Source organism: Palaemon carinicauda, chromosome 42, assembly GCF_036898095.1.
Source record: "Palaemon carinicauda isolate YSFRI2023 chromosome 42, ASM3689809v2, whole genome shotgun sequence".
Classification (NCBI taxonomy): domain Eukaryota; kingdom Metazoa; phylum Arthropoda; class Malacostraca; order Decapoda; family Palaemonidae; genus Palaemon; species Palaemon carinicauda.
Window position 1 is genome coordinate 56,845,503 of NC_090766.1, and position 22,226 is coordinate 56,867,728.

General features: G+C 37.5%; 1 protein-coding gene across 1 annotated transcript in view; it reads left to right on the top strand.

Moving 5' to 3' along the window:
- The window catches only part of LOC137633173 (uncharacterized), a 71,388-nt gene that overhangs the window by 15,427 nt on the left and 33,735 nt on the right, over positions 1-22,226 (top strand). Inside the window, exon 2 of the mRNA XM_068365330.1 lies at positions 17,711-18,651. Coding sequence (XP_068221431.1) covers positions 17,711-18,651 — 941 coding nt within the window. The remainder of the gene's footprint in view (positions 1-17,710; positions 18,652-22,226) is intronic.

Below are 22,226 nucleotides of genomic sequence, written 5' to 3' on the forward strand. Positions count from 1 at the left end.
TCTAGCAGACTCGGTGCAGTTATTTCTCCTACACTGGGACAGATTAAATTAATTTTTCCGCAATCTGGGGTCATGATGAATTCAGAGAATTCCTCTCCGATACCATCTCAGATACAGGTATACCTTGCGATGTTAATAGGCACCCGAGCAGGCAAAGTCCAAAAGCAGAGTCACACTACTAGCCCATCAATGGGTCAAGTTATTGGGACACCTGATGCCCTTGCAGCATCTGGTACCCAATGGTCGTCTTTGTACATGGTCTCAGCACTACAACCCGCCGAACTGTCAGGGTTTGGTGGGGTCAGAGCCAAAGAGAAATGTGAGTTGATGGGTGCTAGACACCACCTTCCTCAGGGGTATAGATATTCTCTCTCCTCCCTCAAAATTGGTGCTCTTCACAGATGGATCAAAAGAAGGGTGTGTGCTTAAATTTGCAACACACGGCCTCCGGACTATGGTCTGAGTCCGAGCAGCATTTCCACATAAACCTCTTGGAAATGAGAGTGGCCTTTCTGGCTCTCAAACTCTTCCAAAATCTCTTTTCAGGACACTCCGTGGTGTTGATGAGTGATTACACCATGGTAGTGGCGTACTTAAACAAGCAATGAAGTACCTTTTCACTGCAGCTAAGCCATCTAGCCGTAAAAGTAAGGTGGACAGAAGACAACTTGGGAGTCCTGTGAGCCCGTTTCATCCCGGGCAAGAACAACATTTTAGTGGGCAGGCTGAGCAGGAAGACTAGAATAGTTGGCTCTAGGTGGTCATTGAATCATCAGACAGTTAACAAAGTCTTGACTTTGTGGGGTTCACTTACTATATATATAGACCTGTTTGCAACATCTCTAAACCAGAAACTTCCTGTGAGCTGTTTGCTAGTATCCAATCCCCAAGCGTTTTGGCAAGATGGCTTCTGACATCAGTGGGGCAATCTAGACTTTTACGTGTTCTCCCCCTTCTGCCTTGTAAGAAGGCTGCTGAACAAAGTAATGTTATTGCAAGATCTGATGATGACCCTCATAGCTCTGATGTGGGACCATGCTGAATGGTTTCCAGACCTTCTACATCTGCTGACAAAGATGCCAAGGGAGCATTCTCCACTTCCCAAAGATCTACCACACGGCAGTGGCTTCGCTACGACTTCACGCTTATCACTGGTAGTGGTGAAAAGGATTTCTGAATAACTCCGGGAGTCATCTTCCACCGTCTAGCAGGCAAAGTGGTCAATCTTTTGTGGTTGGTGTTGGGGAAAGGTTATTGCTCCTCTCGATGCTACTATCCCAGTGATAGCGGAGTTCTTATTATACCTCTAGGAAGAAAAACTGCTTGGTATCAAAAGTGAAAGGCTACCGCTCTGTGTTGAGCCTCACATGTAGACTGAAAGGCGTTAACATTTCCTCCTCGGTGGAATTTTATCTCCTCATATGGGGTTTCAATTACTCTTGCCCTCAGCTAGAAGTCAGACCACCTCCTTGGAAAGTAGTTTGTGTACTACGAACCCTGAAAGGACCACCATATAAGCCGCTGCATCAGTCATCGGACTGTGACTTGACATTTAAAATGGTCTTTCTTCTCGCCTGGTCTCTGCTAAGAGAGTGAGTGAGTTGCATAGTCTTTTACAACATCGCCCATTCAAGGGGATGGGAGCAAGTGACACAACTTTTTCCCAGAGTTTGTTGCTAAGACTAAAAATCTGGATGTAGCAGATCCTTGATTTGGGCCCTTCTGGATTGAGAGTCTCCGTTCTGTAACCAATAACCCACATCAACTGTTACTTTGCCTTTGAGGGCTCTGAGGAGTTACATTAAATGAACCACAGGAGCTTGGCCACACATCAACAATTTGTTGGTGGATACGGACAGGCTCGAGGAGAGTTGCCAAGAATACCAGTCCTTCTTGGATTCGTTAGGTTTTTAACCGAGCCTTGAATCCAGAGCTCATGATGTTAGGGGCATCAGTACATCCCTAGCATTCAAAAAGAACTACAATACTCTGTGGTACAGATTCTTCAGGTGGGTGTTTAGAAGCGTCAAATGACCTTCATAGTAGACTATCTGCAAGATGTAACCTACAGGAACCTTAATACCTTCTCCATAGATCCTGTGGTGACTGCGCAACGTGTTGTTTGATGCCTCGGCTCCCTTATGGGACAAGCGAGAGCAGACATTGCCCGGGATTAGTCTGGGATGAATGTGTAGAGGGACTTGCATTTTTTTCCTTTTATCTTCCCCTTTCTTGGCGAACAACACTTCTGGGGCTCTGGGAAGTGGCCTCTGTCTGCAGGTAATAACTGTATCCCTTGTGTAATTCGATATGATACATATTTTTTCATGTCTTCGTCCTCCCTGTGAGGGGAGTCGGGCAATGTCTAGGTTAAGTAAGCGGAGCGTTTATCATGCTAAGAATCCTTACCTGGTCAAGTCATCATGCTTAGTTCTTTCACACATACCGATTGCCCAGGCCGTCTGCTCTTGCTCACTTGCGAGAGTTAACAAGGTGCCTCTAGTAAGCTTGTGCAAAGCACAATCACACCCCTGGTCAAGTTAACAGCTAGTTGGTTAGGACTTCTACCCACCAAATGGTGAGATTCGTATGAAGAGCAAAAGGTTTGTAGGAGATGTCGGAATAAGAAATTAGGAAATAATTTGTCTTTTTCCTAACCATACAAACCTTGAGCTCTTTATTTATACTGGCCTACCATCACTTATCCCCCTGTAAGTCCTGCCTGCAATCAAAACTGATGTTATATCACAGGTGAGTGTAAGAGCAGGGAGGCTGGTCTCCCCCCCCACACGCTAATTAACAGCGGGTTTGTTTACCTTGATAAAGGTCTCATGGCTAGTTCAGCTTAGCCAAAGTAATATTCTCATATAAAGACATCAAGGTTTGTATAATTAGGAAAAATACAAATTATTTCCAAATTTGGCCTAATAGTTTAAAATTTTTTAGCGTTTAGTTGTGTTCTTAAAGTAGTTAACCAGTTACTGTACTGCAGTATCATTACCCCAGTTGGGGCTAGCCACATCAATGTAGTCATTTTTTTTTTTTTTTTAAATTTCGATCTGGAAAAATCTGCTAGATGGTTCATTGTGGCTCAATTACGCCCCAGTTTTCAATACCGACACCTAATGAGTGAGCGAGCTAGGTTTATTCCTGGCATTCCATGCATCTTTTTTTTTTTCTCTGGTATATTCAGCAATATCTATGCCTTAGAAATGGTGCTAGAGGAGCATTTCACGGAGCGACACAGGTTCCTCGCCCAGAAATAGATTTTTCCTTCGTCAAAATCCCTTTTTTAATCTTCAGAAAAATGTGCATATGCTTCAAGTACCTGATAGGTCATTTATACCATACAGTACTATAGTTCACCTTATTAGGTGAATTATTATATATAGTAGTGAAAGCTTAGTTTTGCTACCATTTGCTATGATGGTAATTTTATTTTAATTTCTGGTGGATATGACTTGAAAAACACCCAAAATTAGTGCATTCTCATATTCTAGAAATCTAAAGGTATTGATGATAGGCTGAATTTTGATTTAGAACCCTCCTCTCATTGTAGGAAATAACGTACACACCAATGTATGTGAATGATGAAAATGGAATTGAATTGTTATTAATTACGTTACTAAGCTTCCGAGGGTGACCTGTGTAGGGATTACACTTTAATAAAATCGTACATTTAGTATGATTAAAGTGATATGGAATGTAATAGTCTTTAAATATTTTTATGGCTTTTTATTTTTTACCATTATTGTCTAGTATGATTACAAGATAGTCCATGCACCCCTGTAGTCAATAAGCCAGATCAAGGGTGGAAAGTGCTGTCCAGTAAATTTACCCATATAGGTTTTTGTGGATTGATGATGTCAGGAATTTGGACAACAATATTTTCTTAAAGATTCATTCGAAATATGCTAGTTTAACCTAGAGCTGAAGTTGTGATAGGGCTATAGACATTTTTACCATATTGTGTGGTATAAAATAGTTCAAAAGTTCACATCATTAGTAATGAGGGAAATTTTATATTGACTAACTCAGTCTTAGGCTACCTTAGATTTTAAACAATGATTTTTTTTTTTCTTATTTAATCAACCTGGTCTTTGGAACCTAACATCAATTTGAGAGAAGTGAATTCAGACTTAATTTTCAGTATAAGTAAATTGATACTTATAATAATAATATATGTACTTTACTATCAACGTAAATAAAATTATGTAACATAATGAAATGTGTTTATGATGGATATACACCTCTTGAGGTAAAAAAATCATAAATATTATTATTAACTTAGGTACATTGTGCTCAATATCTCACAGAAGGTTATTGTACAAGTTTCTTCAACCTACCTTATAGGTAGTAGAACTCTCCTGGCACATACTGTTAATGCAGTGAAAATATTATAACTGTAGTGTTAGTGCAGAAAATGTTTGAAAACTTCATATTAAGAGTGCATCTGATTGTTGGGGATGTTCCACTTGCTTGTCTGATTTGCTAATGGTAACTTTTTAAAGCAGAACTTTATTATCCCTCCCCGTTTTGAACAGCAAAATAAGATATACTAATATTGTAGTTATGCATTTGAAGGTAACTTTGTGACCTATTTCATCTCTTTAGTAATGTAAGCTAATTTTTACTAGTCACTTTGTTATTTGCTGTATAGTTAACGAGGTGAATCGTGATGCAAGGATCTTTAAGCAACACAATAAGAAAATTTCTCTTGCTCGTATGTGTGCGCTTTCTTCTGATTAATTTTAATCCCAAAAAGTTTTGTTTGCAGTTGTTTGAATGACAATGCCGTACCCCACTGCATATTCTTGCATTGTATTTTTATTGGGGTTGTAGCAGTATATTGCTTACTTTCATATTTTTATGTCTGCCTTTGTGTATTAGCTTAATATGTACTGTAATAGATTCTTATTCGCAAAAGTAGTCATAAACATGTTAAGTGATTGGAATGTCATAGCTGTGGATGGACCAAGTATGAAGCTTTCACTGTATGGTTCTGTAGTAAAGTCTTGCTACTTTAGAGTGTATTACCAGAGGCAGAATCTGTAGTTGCTAGGACAGTGTGCTCAAGAAACAGTCATAATAAGATACAGGTGTTGAACTAGTGCAGATGAAATTTCAGCTATTTATTATTGCATGACTAATAAGCCAGACAGAGTGAGAGTTAAGTGGATCAATTTCTAGCATCATGTATTTCACATGTATACAATACTGTATTGTGATCACCATTTTTTAAGCAGCCTTTGGGATAAATTTCTTTTTTATTTTGTGCATGTTTTAATTGTGATATTCCTTTCACTGTGAACTTTTTACAGTACCTCTGTAGCACTGAATAACCTATACCTTATGTAGATATGTAAATTTTTTTTATTGCCTTGTACATACATTTTGTAGTTAGCTTGTATGTCCACTGTTAGACCTTTACCCTGTCCCATGTACTGTAAGCTGTTGTTTCTATGTGAAACTTAATTCGGTGTAATTCCTTTGTTTTTATTGGAATGGAGAAGTGCACTAAATATTTGTACACAAAAGTATGTACTTATGCTTCAAAAAGTACTGGCTTTTTTTAGTTTGGTTATGCTACAAGCCTTCATTTGACTAAATAGGTAAATAAATGCTGATCAAAGGCAATGAGCAACAAGTGATAAATCACAAATACAGTACAACTATCTGTTATGGATAGATTCTTATCATTTCTCCTATTTAGAAATACTGTACTGCTATAATCCTTTTTTGGTACTGTTCTTGGGTAATTCAGTTTGGAATTTCAGCCATTGTGCTTTTCATTCATATTTTTACTTTAGTAGCCAGGTACATAATATTTTTATCTAATTCTATAATGAATAGGTGATAATTGTTTAGTTGTGTTGTCTTTATTTTTAATCACTGTTTTGGGTATTGATGCACATGATTTTGTCAAGTTTATCTGCAGTGATCTGATACATCTGCCTGCTTTAAAGGCCAGTACCATTATGGAATTTATTAAAGAAATCATAATTTACATAAGCCTTAATCCGTTGTTGCAAACAAGTTGTTATCCAAATTGAAGTAACTGCCATGTACAGTAAATAATGCTAGGAAAATTACATGAAAGTGAAGTGAATTGTCTAATGTTCATAGCCTACTTGTTGCTCACTGACTACAATAGAGCAGATTTGGGAGCATGTGTTTGTGTTTTTTCAAACTTAGATATGTCTCTTGTTTTAGTTGAGAAGAATGTTAGTTGTTCCTTCATTAATATGTCATTGTCCTTTAATTGGAGTACTATTTGCTTTGGTGAAACTGGATATGGCTTTTGATACTGTACTTAACAAGGTGGGAGTTAGTTAGGCCCCACCCCTACCTCCCACCCAACAGGCCACTGAGTTCCCACTTAGTGATCAGCCACCAGATAGTGCAAATGTACATTGGTGTCCTCATCCAGCTGTTTTAATCTTTTGCTTTTTTCATTTAGATAATTGTTAGCAGTTTGTCATGTGTGAGGGATATTTAAAAAGAAGGAAGGAAGGATTTGAAGTTTTTTCCTAATACTGTAACTATCTGTGTGACAGTTCTGTGCAAGCTTGCTGATATTCACATTCATGTCAGTGTTAGACAGCATTCCTGTTTGCTGTTTATTCTCTTGCTAGTGTGGCCCTGTTACAACAACATAATCCTAAGGAAGTTGGTAATTCTTAGACATGAATGGGCTTTGTCGAAGGTTTTTCTGCCACCAAGTATGAAGGGGAAGACCACTGGTGTCTTCCCGATCTTTGAAAGGCACCAAGAACATAACTCCTAGTTGTGCTGTCTCTTCACAAAGTTCCAGTGGTTTCTTTCCCTGTGAGTGTCATTGTCAGCCTGTAGGAGAGAGTTTTTTGCTACTTTTATAGGAGAACAAGTGGAAGGCATCGTTGGAAATGTCCAGGAAGACTGATCGATTACGTAATTCCTACCTTTTCTCTCCGTGAGAGACTGTTCAAAAACAGGAGTTTTTTTTTCTTAAGTGCCAAGAGTTGTTCTATAGTAAGGAAGAACGGTGGCTCTAGGGAGGTGTCACTGTACGGGTGTTCACACCCCATTTACCTGTCACTGGTCTTGTACCGGGAGAAGTAAGTACCGAGACTTGTTTCCATAGCGGTAAGAAACATTGGCTTGTGCTACTGTTGTGTGGAGCTTAGTACATGCACTGCAGATTGGGGTGAATGGTGCTGCCCTTTTCTCTTCCTGAATAATTCCAATCTTTGGGAGAGAGGGAAGTGGTGCGTACCAAGTGTTGTCCCTTAAAGGGAAGATACATTGGTACATTCCACTACTGCACCTGTGTTCAGTCCTATACCAAGAGGAACACTAGCTGAAAATTGCCCCGTCCTGACAAGAAGGTCTGCACGCACAGCTCCCCTTTAACTAGCACTACTAATTTGCCTGAAAATGATGTTGTCTAGGTGAGCTATATCTCCCCGTGAACATGAGGACGGTATAGTACCTACCAAGATTGTACCCAGCAGTGAGCATTACGTGCCTGTTACCAGTACTAACGCCCTCGTCCAGTATAAAGAGTACGCCCTCTGTCCCATCCTCCTTCTGACAGTTCCCAAGAGACGATGATAACACCACCAAAGATAACAACAGCTCAACAGAATGATAGTAGTGATTGAACTCCTCCCTCATACGAGCAACGTGAGGATTTAAACAGACCATCTTGACACCAATACTGAGAAAGCTTTCCACGTGCAAGGTCTCCATATGTACTGGCTTGGACTATACTGCCTTCCATGCACATCTGAGCTCTACAAGCAACTGAAATTTACTCGCACCTGAAATTCATGAGCACCTGAGATGCACACACATTGTGTCCACGATCGACGAACAGTAGCGCCATGATTTACTCAGACACCCTGTCTCCTATTGACAGACCCTCCATGTACTAGGATTCACTTGCTAGGTGTCTACAATTGATGAACATGAGCATTATAATGTTTACAAGGAACTTGGTGATGTTGGAAGATCGTCTCGACATAGACTTCTTCCTGATCAGTGTCCTGCTGACCGAGCCTCCATGCACCTGGGATCCACGTGCTTGGTCTCCATGCCATCGGCCATCACGGCCAAGGTCTCCAATTGTCCTGATTCAGACTAGACTGCTTTCATGTTTTCCTGGGCTCCACAATGAACTGAAATTCAGTCACATCTGAAATCCACAAGCTGAGTCTCCATAATTGGTGATTGTGAGCATCATAACAGCAGAAGACCATCTTTCTCCTGTTGACCAAACCTCCATGTACCTGGGATTCACATGCTCAGTGTTTACAATCAATAAACATAAGTGTCCTGACATCGGCGAGGAGCTTGATGATGTCGGTAGACTATCTTGTCATAGACCTCATCCTCACCAGTCTACTGCTGACTGACCTTCCACACACCTGGAATCCACACACACACTGTCTCCACAATGGCCTCCAAACAATAGGGCAACAAGTTCATACTCTTCACACTTACACTTCAGTGATCTTCTTAGTGTTCCACGCTGACGTATAGAGATCTTCCTTCGTTTTGAGGCCCATCTATGTCAGGAGATCCCCCATTCTCCGAGATCAGACTACAATGTGGGACCTTCCCACTTGACCTCATGTTTTAGTCAAAGAAGGTGAATTCACATGACAGTCTGAACACTGTTATGATCATCAAGTCTCCATTACAAATGTAATATCTTTCCCTACAAGGAGAAGTTTCGATACTGCCTTCTCCCTCTGGCACCGAGCATGCTCATGGGCAGTTTGGACCAAGAGCAACCCCTTTATCTATGATCGTGAACGTTTGAAAGAGAGAATTGTAGCGAATGCGCTCGCATTTCATAATCACCTCACCTGTTAAAAAGCATTTGGATGGGATATCTGCCACCCCAAAAGATAGTCATCAAAGCACAGGACAACTGATCGGACCAAGTCTCACGAAACATCGACCAATTGCTCTACAAGATTTCGTGGGAGGAGCTATGCTCTACCAAACTCAATCCTCCCCTTCACCAAACACAAGCACCGCTGGTCAGAACACAGGCAGTTGCCCTTGTCTGTCTCCTACACTGGGACATACGGTACCTGGAATGCTTCAGTGATGCCAAGGCTTTTAGTACGAACTGAAAAGACGATCATAGTTCCTAGACCGTTATTGCCTCATTTGTGAGGTGCAAGAGTTTTCGTATTACCCAAGAATTTGGTTTGGTATGCGGTACTGGTTAGGACATTATCAGCTACCACAGGACACTTCACTGACGTCAATGCTTTGAAGAATGTCTAAGAGATTCTCTAGTACTTATCGGTAATGCATCAACTTGAGACGACGACTCTGGTGTGTTCTTTCTTCATACACGATGCAAGAAGCTTTGTATCGGAAATGTTTTGTTCCCCGAGAATACGTTTTGAGTACTCGTACAGATATTTATACAGTTGCTATCACTGCTCAGTCTTATATAAGACTGAACATGCACAGCCTCGTGCAGGATGATAGGTGCTGCCCTCATTCTCGTCCCTCTTCTAAAAGTGCTAGAGACGACAACCCAGCAGAAGTATTGGTATTATTATTATTACTAGCTAAGCTACAACCCTAGCTGGAAAAACAAGATTCTTTAACCTCAAGGTCTCCAACAGCAAAAAATAGCCCAGTGAGGATAGGAAATAAGAAAATAAATAGACGATATATGAAGTAATGAACTATTCAAATAAAATGTTTTAAAAACATTAGCAACATTCAAACAGATATCCCATATATAAACTATAAAAGGACTTATGTCAGCCTGTTCAACATAAAAACGTTTGCTGCAAGTTTGAACTTTTCCCAGTTTTAACTTTTTTGTAATTTTTCCATTACATTGATTACTCGCAGTTTGTTGACAATATCGAGGCTTAACTAAACTCTGGTCACTCCCAAGCGGCCTGACGCCTAATGGTATCCGGATCAGCTGTTTTTTTATCTTCCTTCATCAGGGAAGCTCCTCAGTATTCATAGTGAAGGATACCACTCAGTCTTTGATCCAAGTTTTTTAACTAGGACTTAAGTCTTGACTCTTCGTAAGGAGCTCAATCTGCATGGAATATTTCACTTGTTTGCAGGTCTCAAGCAAACCCACGTGAACCCATGGGACTGGCGGCAGATAGGACTTCTACATTAAAGCCTATTTGCCACTATTTTAGCCCTGAAAAAGCAAGTAGAAAACAACATAACATTACCTATTTCACAAGTCATTCTGAAGGATAGAAGATCTCCATCACCTTGTTTCAGCAGTTAGTGGTCACAACTTTTAAGTCCTTCTTCATCTCTTCTCTTCAAGAAGTAACTAGCAGGGACCAGGATGAATTGCCTTCTTTACCTGGGAGGATACTACGATTCTTAACTACAGCAACGTAAGGAATAAGAGAAAAGATCCTAGAATACTGTTTTTTTTTATCTGGCTTAGAGAAGCAATCACACATCCTCTTCTGGCAGGCGAGGTGGCGAAAAGACCATCCCAGATCAGAGTGCACAAACTCTGATATATAGTATCTGATCTATCCCAGCTTTCAGTAAGAGCCAACAGTAGCTTAGCTCTTGAGATCAAGAGTTGGGAAATGACAGACAATCTACAGGAATATACCCATATGTCCCTGAATATCTGTATTCTTGCCCCGATGGTAGTTGCTCAACAGATCGTGTAGCAAAGTTAGCTCCATCACGGGACAAGAATCCTCTTGTCTAAGATAGTGGCCATGATGCAAATTTAGAAGAGTGGTAAGATCGACTGGCCCTTTTATCTCATCTTTCTTTCCCTTCCATGAGGCGCTGCAGTCACTCTGTTATATGCTGAATTGGGCGCTAGATGCAGGTAAGGCCCATTATTGATGAACTCTTTTTAACAAACTAGTTTTAGTTAGGAGTATCTCCTCATTATTATTACACTATTATTATTATTATTATTATTATTATTATTATTATTATTATTATTAAATGCTAAGCTACAACCCTAGTTGGAAAAGCAGGATGCTATAAGCCCAGGGTCCCCAATAGGGAAAATAGCCCAGTGAGGAAAGGAAGCAAAGAAAAATTAAATATTTTAAAAAGAGTAACAACATTAAAATAAATATTTCCCATATAAACTATACAAACTTTAACAAAATAAGGGAAAGAGAAATCCGATAGAATAGTGTGCCCGAGTGTACCCTCAAGCAAGAGAACTCTAACCCAAGACAGTGGAAGGCCATGGTACAGAGGCTATGACACTACCCAAGACTAGAGAACAATGGTTTGATTTTGGAGTGCCCTTCTCCTAGAAGAGGTGCTTACTATAGCTAAAGTCTCTCTTCTACCCTTACCAAGAGGAAGTAGCCACTGAACAATTACAGTGATGTAGTTAATCCCTTGGGTGAAGAAGAATTGTTTGGTAATGTCAGTGTTGTCAGGTGTATGAGGACAGGAGAATCTGTAAAGAATAGGCCAGACTATTCGGTGTCTGTGTAGGCAAAGGGAAAGACCCGTAACCAGAGAGAAGGATCCAGTGTAGTACTGTCTGGCCAGTCAAAGGACCCCATAACTCTCTAGCGCTAGTATCTCAACGGGCGGCTGGTGCCCTGGCCAACCTACTACCTCGATGAGGGAAAGGGATGGCCAAATGTATGCAGATCCATCTCTTATAAATGACCATACATTGAGACAATATATCCTCCACACAGATGTAGGTTTTGCCTTGACCATCTACCAGTCCCTTGTATTGTCCTAGCCTAACACCTGCCCCATGTTCATGCCCAGGTGTTAAGAGGGTTGAAAGGAATTATCCCGTTTGGTCCTGTACAAGACGAAGTTCTTTATTTCCAAGAAAAGGAAGCTAGCCACTTTGGTCATAGGGGGCTTCCTCCCTCCTTAGGATAAGTCTGTTATTAAAGGATGAAAGTTTTTATTTGTATAAAACAAATCACAAATTTTTATTTTTTTTTTTATTTTTCTTAAGTATACAAAACTGAGTCCTTTAAGTTACAATTCCTACATCAAGCACTCGGTAAGTCCTAGGTTCAAGGTCAGAGTGGGAGCTCAGTGGCTTGTATGGTAGGTGAAAGCTTAAACGTGTTAAAGGACACTTGTTTGTATAGTAAGAAAAATTACTTGTTGCATTTGTTCTTAACTATGTAACTCAAAGGTTCATGAATAAATTTTTAGATCTTATTTTAAAAATAAGTTGCCATCTAGTCAGGCTGTAGTTAATTTGGCCATTGAAAAGTATGGCGAGTAACTAGTTTATGGTGTGATGTACACGTTCTGACAGTAGGGAAGCTAAATTATGTTATAACTTCAGAAAGATTTCATAGTCCAACCATAAGTAATTTATAATAGAGGATATGAATTGTGGATTGATTATAAACTTAACTGCATTATAAGGTCAAATTGTCAATTTTAAGTTATTTAGAAATCCTCTTTATAAATTTCTAGTAGTCTCAAGGGTGTTTATGGTTATGGCAACTCGCTCATAGATATAAATGGCATACTTTACATAGTATCACCAAGTTTTTGAGGATTTGAATGTCTCGGTCCTGATGATAGCTACCAAGTGCATGGTACATACAGTACTGCCATCTTATTGTCACAGCTTGTGGAGTTCACTGTTCCTTGTGTAGTATGTGAAAAGGATACAACCATTTATTTTCATTTTAAAGTTCCCTTCAGATTGTGTAACCTCATATTGATTGCAGTTTTGTTAGAAAACAGTCTACTTATGCAAAATTAGATTTGAAGACATTCGAATACAAAAGATGTCGAAAGCTTTCTTGTAGTCTGTAGATACATAGGGTTACATCATATTATGTTGATTTTTTCATTAGCTGGTTAATTGCATGAATATGGTCAGCTGTTAAATACCCACTTATAAAGCTTGCCTGCTCTCTTGGTTGGTTGAAGTCTAGCTGCGTTTCTATTCGGCCATTAGGGTCCCAAAATTAAGTTTGTCTCATAATGTCTAAACTATCATTTTTCTTTGAGATGGCCCTTAATTTTGCAGTTATGATGAGGTTCCATTCCTTCAGGGAGAACTGTAGGATATTGCGCAATACTGAGGCACACATGTAAAGTACTATGCAGTATATAAAAATTTTTAGTACCATTTTTTTTTTCAAATTAGATGTACAAGTAATACCTTTGCTTACATCATTAATCGGTTCCAGGAAACGCAGTGGAAGTTGATTGTCCCCTACAGTTTAAAGGGACTTATATGTTCCCTGTACACAAAAAAGTTTTGACAACTTGCTATGATTTTATAAGAACAAGACATTGTTAAAATATTATATGTATCCATGTAGAATTAACACATTAGCAATGGTCACTTTACCTAAAACTTGGCATTTCTATTGCCTGTTGTGTCACGGTACCACGGAGGGACTGACGTAAGGTGTCACGAAACTGTGTATTGGAGATTTTAATTTTGTATATTGTATTCAAGAAGGAGCAATGTAAAGTCGGAATGGATGCAAGTCGAACATATGTAAAGAGGGGTAATACTTCTTCGTCAAGTACAGCCAGGTGACGGCTTATGTAAATTAGTTTTGCTAGTTATGCTAATTAAGTTTTTCAGAAGTTTTAGATTGTCATAATGTCATCGGTATTACCTCGGTTATTAATGATTATTTTGGATATCGAAAAGTTTAAATTATAAAGCATATAAAATTAAGTAAATCCTTGATTATTAAAAAGTCTCATGAAAATTTCTAAAATATAATTATTGCGCTTAGTTGGATGCACTGTCATCTGTATACCGTACCTTGTGCTGTCTTGGAACATGTATAGTACTGTAGTTGTACCACTCATATCACATTCAATTTTGTGTGGATTTCTGAATATCACTGTAATTAGAGGCAGCATGTATGATCTTATAAATAATAAACAGACACCTGATTCTGAGGCATTTAATATGGTCTTTTATTTCATTTAATTAGGAATTTTTATCTTGAAATGTTTCATATGAACATGGGTTTTTAGTAATGCCTGCAATATGTACGAAATACAGTATGTTCCTACTATCTATTCTGCGTGTTTTATGTACTGTATATATATTGGAAAAAATTCTTTAGTTGTGAATGATTATTAAAGAATTAGATTTATTTTGCTTGATTTTGTAAATATCTTTTCTTCTTGGTGCTGTTTCCACCTGATGACAAGTTTTCCTCTCTAGTTTCGTAAGTACTGTACTGTGAAGTAATGAAATGCTTGCATAATTCTTATGCTTAATGTGTGTTTTGAGTATTAACCGCTATCATCAAGTTTAATTAGCACTTTTGTTAAGCTTGCAATCTCTTTAACATGTTCTGTCACTTAATTTTTTCACAGGTTAATATGTTATCACTTCACACTTTTTTTCTTCACCTTTGCAGTTTCTGGGTTGTTTGGTGATAACAATATATTGCCCTTAAATGGGTAACGTTGACCTTTCAGAACTTCACCCTAATGTAGATATTTTTCCTTCAAACTGTGTAAAAACAATTTTGAGAGGACCATGTATTTGGATGTATCATGAGATTGAACATTTGCTTGCTTATTTATTCTTCATTTTTACTAACATCCAAATATCACCTCTTTTATGATACCAGGTGTGTTGTTGTTCACAGTAGAATTTTTTTATTTTGTTTAAAGCACTTTTGTAGCACATGCATCAAGATTCTCACTTCAAAGATTTTCGTTGGTTTTAATAGATATTTTGAAGACAAGAAGAATAATTACATAGAAAAATGTTTTATAATCCAAGTATTATCTGGAATCATTCTATAATTAGTACTAAGTTATGCAATGAAGAGCACGATGACTTTGCTCACGCTATTGTTGGTTTATTCTAATATTTTCGTTACTATTACTAGCTAAGCTACAAACCTGATTGGAAAAACAAGTGCTGCTCTAAGAGTGAAAGTAGCCCAGTGAGGAAAGGAAATAAGAGAGTGGCAAATAAACTACTGTATATGTAACTGAATGAAAATATGAAATAGTTAAAGATCAGTAACAATGTAAAACAGATTTGTCATATATTTGAATTATTAAACAAGAATTATTTCAACCTGTTCAATAGAAAAGAATTTATAGAAAGTTTGAACTTCTTAAGGTCCACCGATTCAACTGCAAGATTAGGAAGATCATTCCACAATCTGATCACAGTTGGAATAAAACTTCCAGAGTACTGAGTAGTATTATGCCTTATGGTGGAGAAGGCATCACTGTTAGAATTAACTGTATATCTAGTACAATGTACAGACTGGTACTGTCTGGGGAGATCTAAATGCAAAGGGTGGTCAGAATTATGAAAAATCTTATACAACATGCTTAAAGAACCAACTGAACAACATTGCTAGAGATTAATATTAAGATCAGGAATAAGGAATTTAATAGACCATAAGTTTCTCTCCAACAAATTTAGTATATTTTTTTCATACACTACTATTCCAGGCCATGAAACATCATGATTTTCAAACTGGTTGCAGCTGGGCTAGTAAAGATTGTGATGATGATGATGATGATAGTAATGTTAGTAGTATAGATGATAAAAATAGTGTGTGTACTTGTTTATACTGTGAAGTTCTTAGTGTCTTTTTTAATGTTTACAAAATGGTGTCATAGACATTGTTCAAGTCATTTGGCTAAGAGGAATTACATATTTATGTAGTCATAACATTAATGTCAATTTATTCTCTGTCTTTTGAGATAGTTAAATGCATTGTCACATTTAAGGCTAATAATTCTAGTTTAATTTTTAGTGAAGTGCATCGTTCACTTTAATTTATCCTGATATTTAATATGATGTCTATTGTGATCTCCAGCCGTTAGTCTTCTTGTGTTTTAATGTTTTGGATAACATTGTAGTGCAATATTTGAGTTTATCCTAACATTTGTTGGCTTCAACTTTTTTTTTTATTGCAATTTGTGATAATAGGATTTTTGTCTGCTTTGTCTTGGTGTGATATTTGCAATAACTTGTAGATAATATAAACCTAATGGAAATAGATTAATCGAGTTTTACTGCACATGATTTGCATACAATTTGTTCATGTTGGCAGGATGAAATGGTTAGTTTGCATCTTCCTAACCAATGACCGCGTTGATGCCTCTGGCATACACACCTAGGGGAAGTCTGTAGAGATTGCTAGTGACCATTTTCTTTCCAATCCCTGAGATGGAACGTCGTCTTAAGCAGAAGGCAAATCAGGACAGCTAAAGAGTTGACCAACTGTAGTTGCTACCAGGACATATTTAGAACTCATCTTCCTGACCTACATGTTCACAAATTTGTCGTGTATTTCAAGGGATGTTCCTAAATTGACTTTCATAGGACCATATTGTAAACCATCATTGTGACCATCATCATGAGCAGTACTTTATATTTTGCACGTATGGGGCAATCCAGAAGGCTATGAACTTTCCAGCATACTTCCACAAAGTAGAGTTCATATTTCAAACTGAACTTAATGCTTCTTCTAAGCAGTTCCAATTTGTGCTAATAGAAGAGAGCAGAGCAAAGGAGAAATCAGTAATTGTACTTATGTATGATGAATTAAAAAGTATTAAATAGATAAAATATATAATAGAAAATACCATACATATAAAATTATGGAGCATATGCTATCGCAAAGCCCATGGACTTTGATCATTAGTTATATATGGTAACTGCAAAGTATATGAACGAAAATACTACCGTATACCTAAAATAAGTAGGCAGTTACAGATATTCTTGTCAAAACTTAGTTGAAAAAAAGGACATTGACTGCCCACAGTTACTTTTAAATGTTCCCTTCCCTCCATGTGGATATATAAAGCCATTGGTAGTAAAGTTTTGTAAATTGGTTAAAAGACTGTTTCAGACACTTATGCATTTTAAATTTCTTCATGGTAGCGTACATGTAAACTCCAGTATATGAACCTTTGATAATCATAAAAAAAAATTGACTTGAATGGTATGTAATAAGTTTAATGTACAGTAGTTTATGTAATAGTACAGTTTAATAAAAAGAAGGCTGACTAACAATGGTGGGACTTGATTGATAAGGTGTTAAAAGCTCTCATCTTCAGAACTTGAAAAAAATATGAATGCAAGTAGCCCCTGTTGTGTTGACCTGTAGACTGTGCACAGTATTTTAATTCTGTTACTTCTATTTGAAAAGGCCTTATGCACAGCCTTCAAATAGTTTTAATAGGTTGGAATTATTATAAATTCGTGATGCAATTTTCAATGTATCAGTTCATAAATAGGAGCAATAGATAATTGTTTAGAAAAAGTGTTGGTGTTTAAATATTGTCATCATGAGTAGCCAATGGTGGTACAGTATTAGCTTCATAGAACTGTTGTGTGGCTTTGTAACTGATGTAAATTTTCATAAATGCATTTTCATTGGCTGTTTAAGTGTATAACATTTTGAGCCTAACCTTGACATATGTCCATCTGCTTGTGTTATTCCCCCTCTATACATCTTGATATGTCTTATCACCCTCCCTCTTTCTTTTTGTCTTTATTTTTTTTTTTGAGCTTGGCTGAAAAGGACATTCGGTTGCCTTTTCAAGAGGTCTTGGCTCATTATGAATATACTGTACATTTCTGCCATGTTGAAAATAGTCGAAGTACCTACAGTACTTACATTTTCTTTGTTTTTGATGTTTTGTTTTGGTTTATTCTTGACCAATGGAGTTTATGAGATTGTTGCACTTAAATCTAATTATGTTTATTATTTCTTTTCAGAACTGGCCAGAAACAAGTTTAAGCAGTATGTGAATACTCTTGCAAATATTAGTCAGGAGGGAGGAGAGAAGTACTTGGTACTCAAAAGAAAATACCGTGTTGGTACTCATTTGTCAGAGTCTGAATATTTACCTCAGCAGAACTCCCCTGTAGGACCTAGGTTTGCTAGTCCAAATCAGTTCAGTCCATACGGGTCTCCTCAACATGCTGGTGGGTACAGCCCTCAAGGGTACAACACTTCCCCTCCTCCTGTGCCCCCTCCACCTTACAGGTCTACACCTCCATATAGAGCACCTCCACCATATAGACCTCCCCCTCCAGCAACTCCTACACAACTTGCTTATCCAACCCCTGATGAACAGTTTAGTGATCGCAGGTACGATCAGCCTTTTAATGGGCGTCAGCAAGGTGCAGGAGACCCTAGGTATCGTGGCGAACCCCCTTATTATCCTCCTCCTGGGGAACCGAGGTACCCTCAAGCATCCGTCCCTCCAGAATCAAGGTATAATGAAGGTAGATGTACTTATGATGAACCTGCAGATTTAGGGATACCCCCAGCTCCACAGGTAGTGAGATCACCCAGCTCGCTCTCGTCCTCCTCAAGTGTTTCTTCTTTTGGAGGCACTCATCCCTCCCATCCATCGTATGGTGGATACAGTAATCAACAACCTCCTCCTCTAGTACCCTTGGGGGCATCTCGTCCAAAATCTCTCCCTATCAAGTCCAATCACAGTTCCCTCACTTCTCCTTCTGAAGATGGCGACTCAGTGTTTGGAGGAGACGATATGGTATCTGCTTCGACACTCTCTGCAACAGGATCATCACTCTCTACTCCTTCCTCAGATGAGCCCCCTCCACCTGTTCCTCCTAGGAAACGGCCTGGCGACAACAAGGAAAACAGGCGGCCCTCTCCTGAGGGAGAAGAGGGGAGCAGAAGTAGCGTAAGTACTAAAATTGAGTATTCTTCATGCATTGCATACTTTCATTCATGTTTCATCATAACACAGCTGGACAGGAGTTGTTTGCATAAAATTGAATTGGAATACTTTCTCTTTTCAAAAAAGCTGGGTTTTCCATTATGAATATGTTCTTCAGTTAAAGCAGTTCCATTTGCTAAAGAAGTTTTAAGCCCAAAACATTGATAGTATCAATTAAAGATAAGATAATCAGATACTTAACTGTTTAAGATATTCACTGTGGAAGATATGCATTAGCCATATTTTTTCTTTTCTGTATTTTTTGAGTTTTTGATAACAGTTAATCGTGAGTTTTACTTTCCACTGTCACCCTTTCATGATGTTCCTTTAGTTATCATTAAGTGAGTGTCTGTGCTCTTGAGGTCAATTTTTCATATTCTGGGAGAGATTTGTTATATACATAATTATCCTCTTTTGAGAGTTAAAGCTGTTAGTGCACCCAATTTTTTACCCTTTAATATGCCTCCCTTCCCATTTCAATTTTCATTCATGGTGTTTTAACTTCCCAACGTTTACTCTGTAGTGTAAATAAGGAGTTCCCTTCCAGTTGCGCATTGGCACTGAATGGCCACGCTGGCCCCAGCCGAGATCCTTAAATCCATTCTCATCCAAATAAAATTATCAATTAACTTACAGTTGGACACAGGAGTCTGTAGCACACCTCGCTCAGTAGTAGTACACCATGTCACACCCTTTTTATATAGCGAATTACCATACATATAGTGGCGGAAGAGATAGCAGAGTTGGTGGATGAGGCTAAACACAGGAAGTAAGGGTGTGGCTGGGTGCACTTCTTCAGAAGTGTCCAACGGTATATGTTTATGACACAATTTTTAGTATGCATGTGTGTATTGCTCTGTATATTCCTTGTACCTGTATGTGCCTATTGTTGTTACGTTTTCATGAACAAGCGATATTTGGAATGTGCAAAACATCTCTCCATTTTAATAGAAAATAAACTCACAGCTTACGGACCAGAAATTCAGACTTTCATTATCAGGTAAATTTTAGGGGTGGTATTTACCATGTACCCGTTATAGACATTATTCGTGATGCTGATAAATCTCTCCATTTGGAATTACTTAGTTTTTTTTATATCATGGATGGCCAAGTTTAGGGTTACTTATCAGAATATGCCAATTGTCAGCTACTGGGACTTATAAACTTTGACTAATTGTCAGCTGTTATTACTAATAGCTCTTGCTACTTGTTAGCTGTTGTTTCTTATTAGCTTTTTCTGCTTATTATCTTTTTCTGCTTATTATCTGTTGCTAAGTAGTAGCCTTTGCTCTCTTATTGACTACTACTGTTAGCATTTACTACTTATCAGCTATTGCTATTCATTAGCTTTTGCTCTGTTATTTGATTATTACTATTAGCATTTGCTACATATCTTTTGTTCTTTGTTAGTGGTTACTACAATTAGCTTTTGCTACTTGTCAGTTGTTGCTACTTATTAATTGTTGCCAATTAAGTTTTGCTACTTGTCAGTGGTGGCTATTTTTTTTTTTTTTTTTTTTTTTTTTTTTGTCTTAGCCACTTGTCATCTGCTAATACTTTATGCCACATATTAGTTTTGGCTACTTGCCAACTGTTGCTACTTAGTAGCTTTAGCTACATGTCAGCTGTTGTTACTTATTAGCTTTGGCTACTTGTCAGCTGTTGCTACTTATTAACTTTGGCTACTTGTCAGCTGTTGTTACTTATTAAATTTGGATACTTGTTAGATTTGGCTACTTGTCATCTATTACTACTAATTAGCATTGGCTTCCAGAAGGATAAGACTCTCGAAGCTTCTGTTGAGGGACTACTTTATAACTGGAAAGCATTCGACGAGTTCATGTTACTTTTGTTTGAAGCTTAGTTATTGTAGGATTAGCATGTCATGGCCACATGTTTTTCCCCGAATTTAATTACGTTCAAGGTCCTATGAAAGGGAATTGTTTATCATGGGTTTTCATTTCGAACCCAAGTAATTTTATGTTAACATTTGGTTATCGCAGTGTGGGAAATATTAGGCTATTACAGTTCTGCCCTCCCCCCTTGTGATGTTTTATTTTTGATAATGAATATAATTTGTACACGCACATATATATATATATATATATATATATATATATATATATATATATATATATATATATATATATATATATATATATATATATATATATATATATATATATATATATATATGTGTGTGTGTGTGTGTGTGTGTGTCTGTCTGTCTGTCTGTCTGTCTGAATATACACATGCTGAAAGGAGATAGGGGAGAGTGCTCTACAGTTAGGACATAATTTCAATTACCATCTCGTACTGGTGATTAAGACAAAAGGATTGGTTCTGTATTGTGCATCTTATTGGCGGTTTAGAATTGTGTATTTATGCACAATAAAGATTTAAACAGCAAAAATAGGAGTTGAAGGAAGAGAACTACTTTACTTTAACAAACATTTTTACCCGAGAAATAGAAGAGTTTCCTTTAAATTGCTCAAATCCGTGTAGTAGAGATGGGAGGGGCTAAGCAGATAGAGATAAGAAGTGCTTGGCAATGTATGTCCAAGTATTATAATTAAACCGAGTTCTTTGTTTTATCGAAAGACATGAAATTAAAATGATAATTTCTATTCAGTGTGTAGAGAATGCGAAAATATTACTTAATCAAAGTTACAAGATATTGAAAGATATTAATTTTTTTAGTAGAATTGCATGTTAAAAACGTTTTTTGTGTTCATGTAAGACGTAGGAATGCTTACGGTTATAAGTTTAATTGCTAAGTGGAATCAGATATACTTTTCCCTGGTTTTCTTTAGAAATTTACGACAGAAAACGTTTTGAATTATCTGAGTAGTATGATAATAGACATCCTGTTAACTTTCGTGGTATACTTTGGATCCACCTCTCTCTCTCTCTCTCTCTCTCTCTCTCTCTCTCTCTCTCTCTCTCTCTCTCTCTCTCTCTCTCTCATGTGTATATTATATCCTGTATCCATACATATACCGTATATATGTATGTATATATTCATAATGTGTGTTAATTGAAGAACTCCCTTGTAAAAGAAACGTCAATATTGAATACATTGATTTTGAAGAGAAAGGATAAAACGAAATCCGTCAAATTGAAATGAAAAAACAATATTTTATTGTATTAATTATTATTATTATTATGCAAGCATTGAAATAGACGAAATCCAGTATTTATATAAATTTAGTGTAGTATTTTTGTCATTTAAACTAAGAAACAATACCAATTTTGATTCAGTGTTGAGGGATAGGTAGTCTGGGACTATGGGATTTGTGACGCCTCCTCTTAAGACTTCTTTTCCCTCTTAGTCTGTGTTTATGTTATTGTAAACATTGGAAGCAGGTTACGTTTATGGTGTAGTGATGGATAAAGCAGAAGTTATACCAGACGGGAAAATATTCGTTAGTTCTTGCCAGTTTGTAAGTACTTTAAAAGATCTGCCTTTTGCTCATATTTCATTGAATTTGAGGATTTCTTTCTTCGTTTGATAATTAGTGTTAGAATAAATTTGAGGA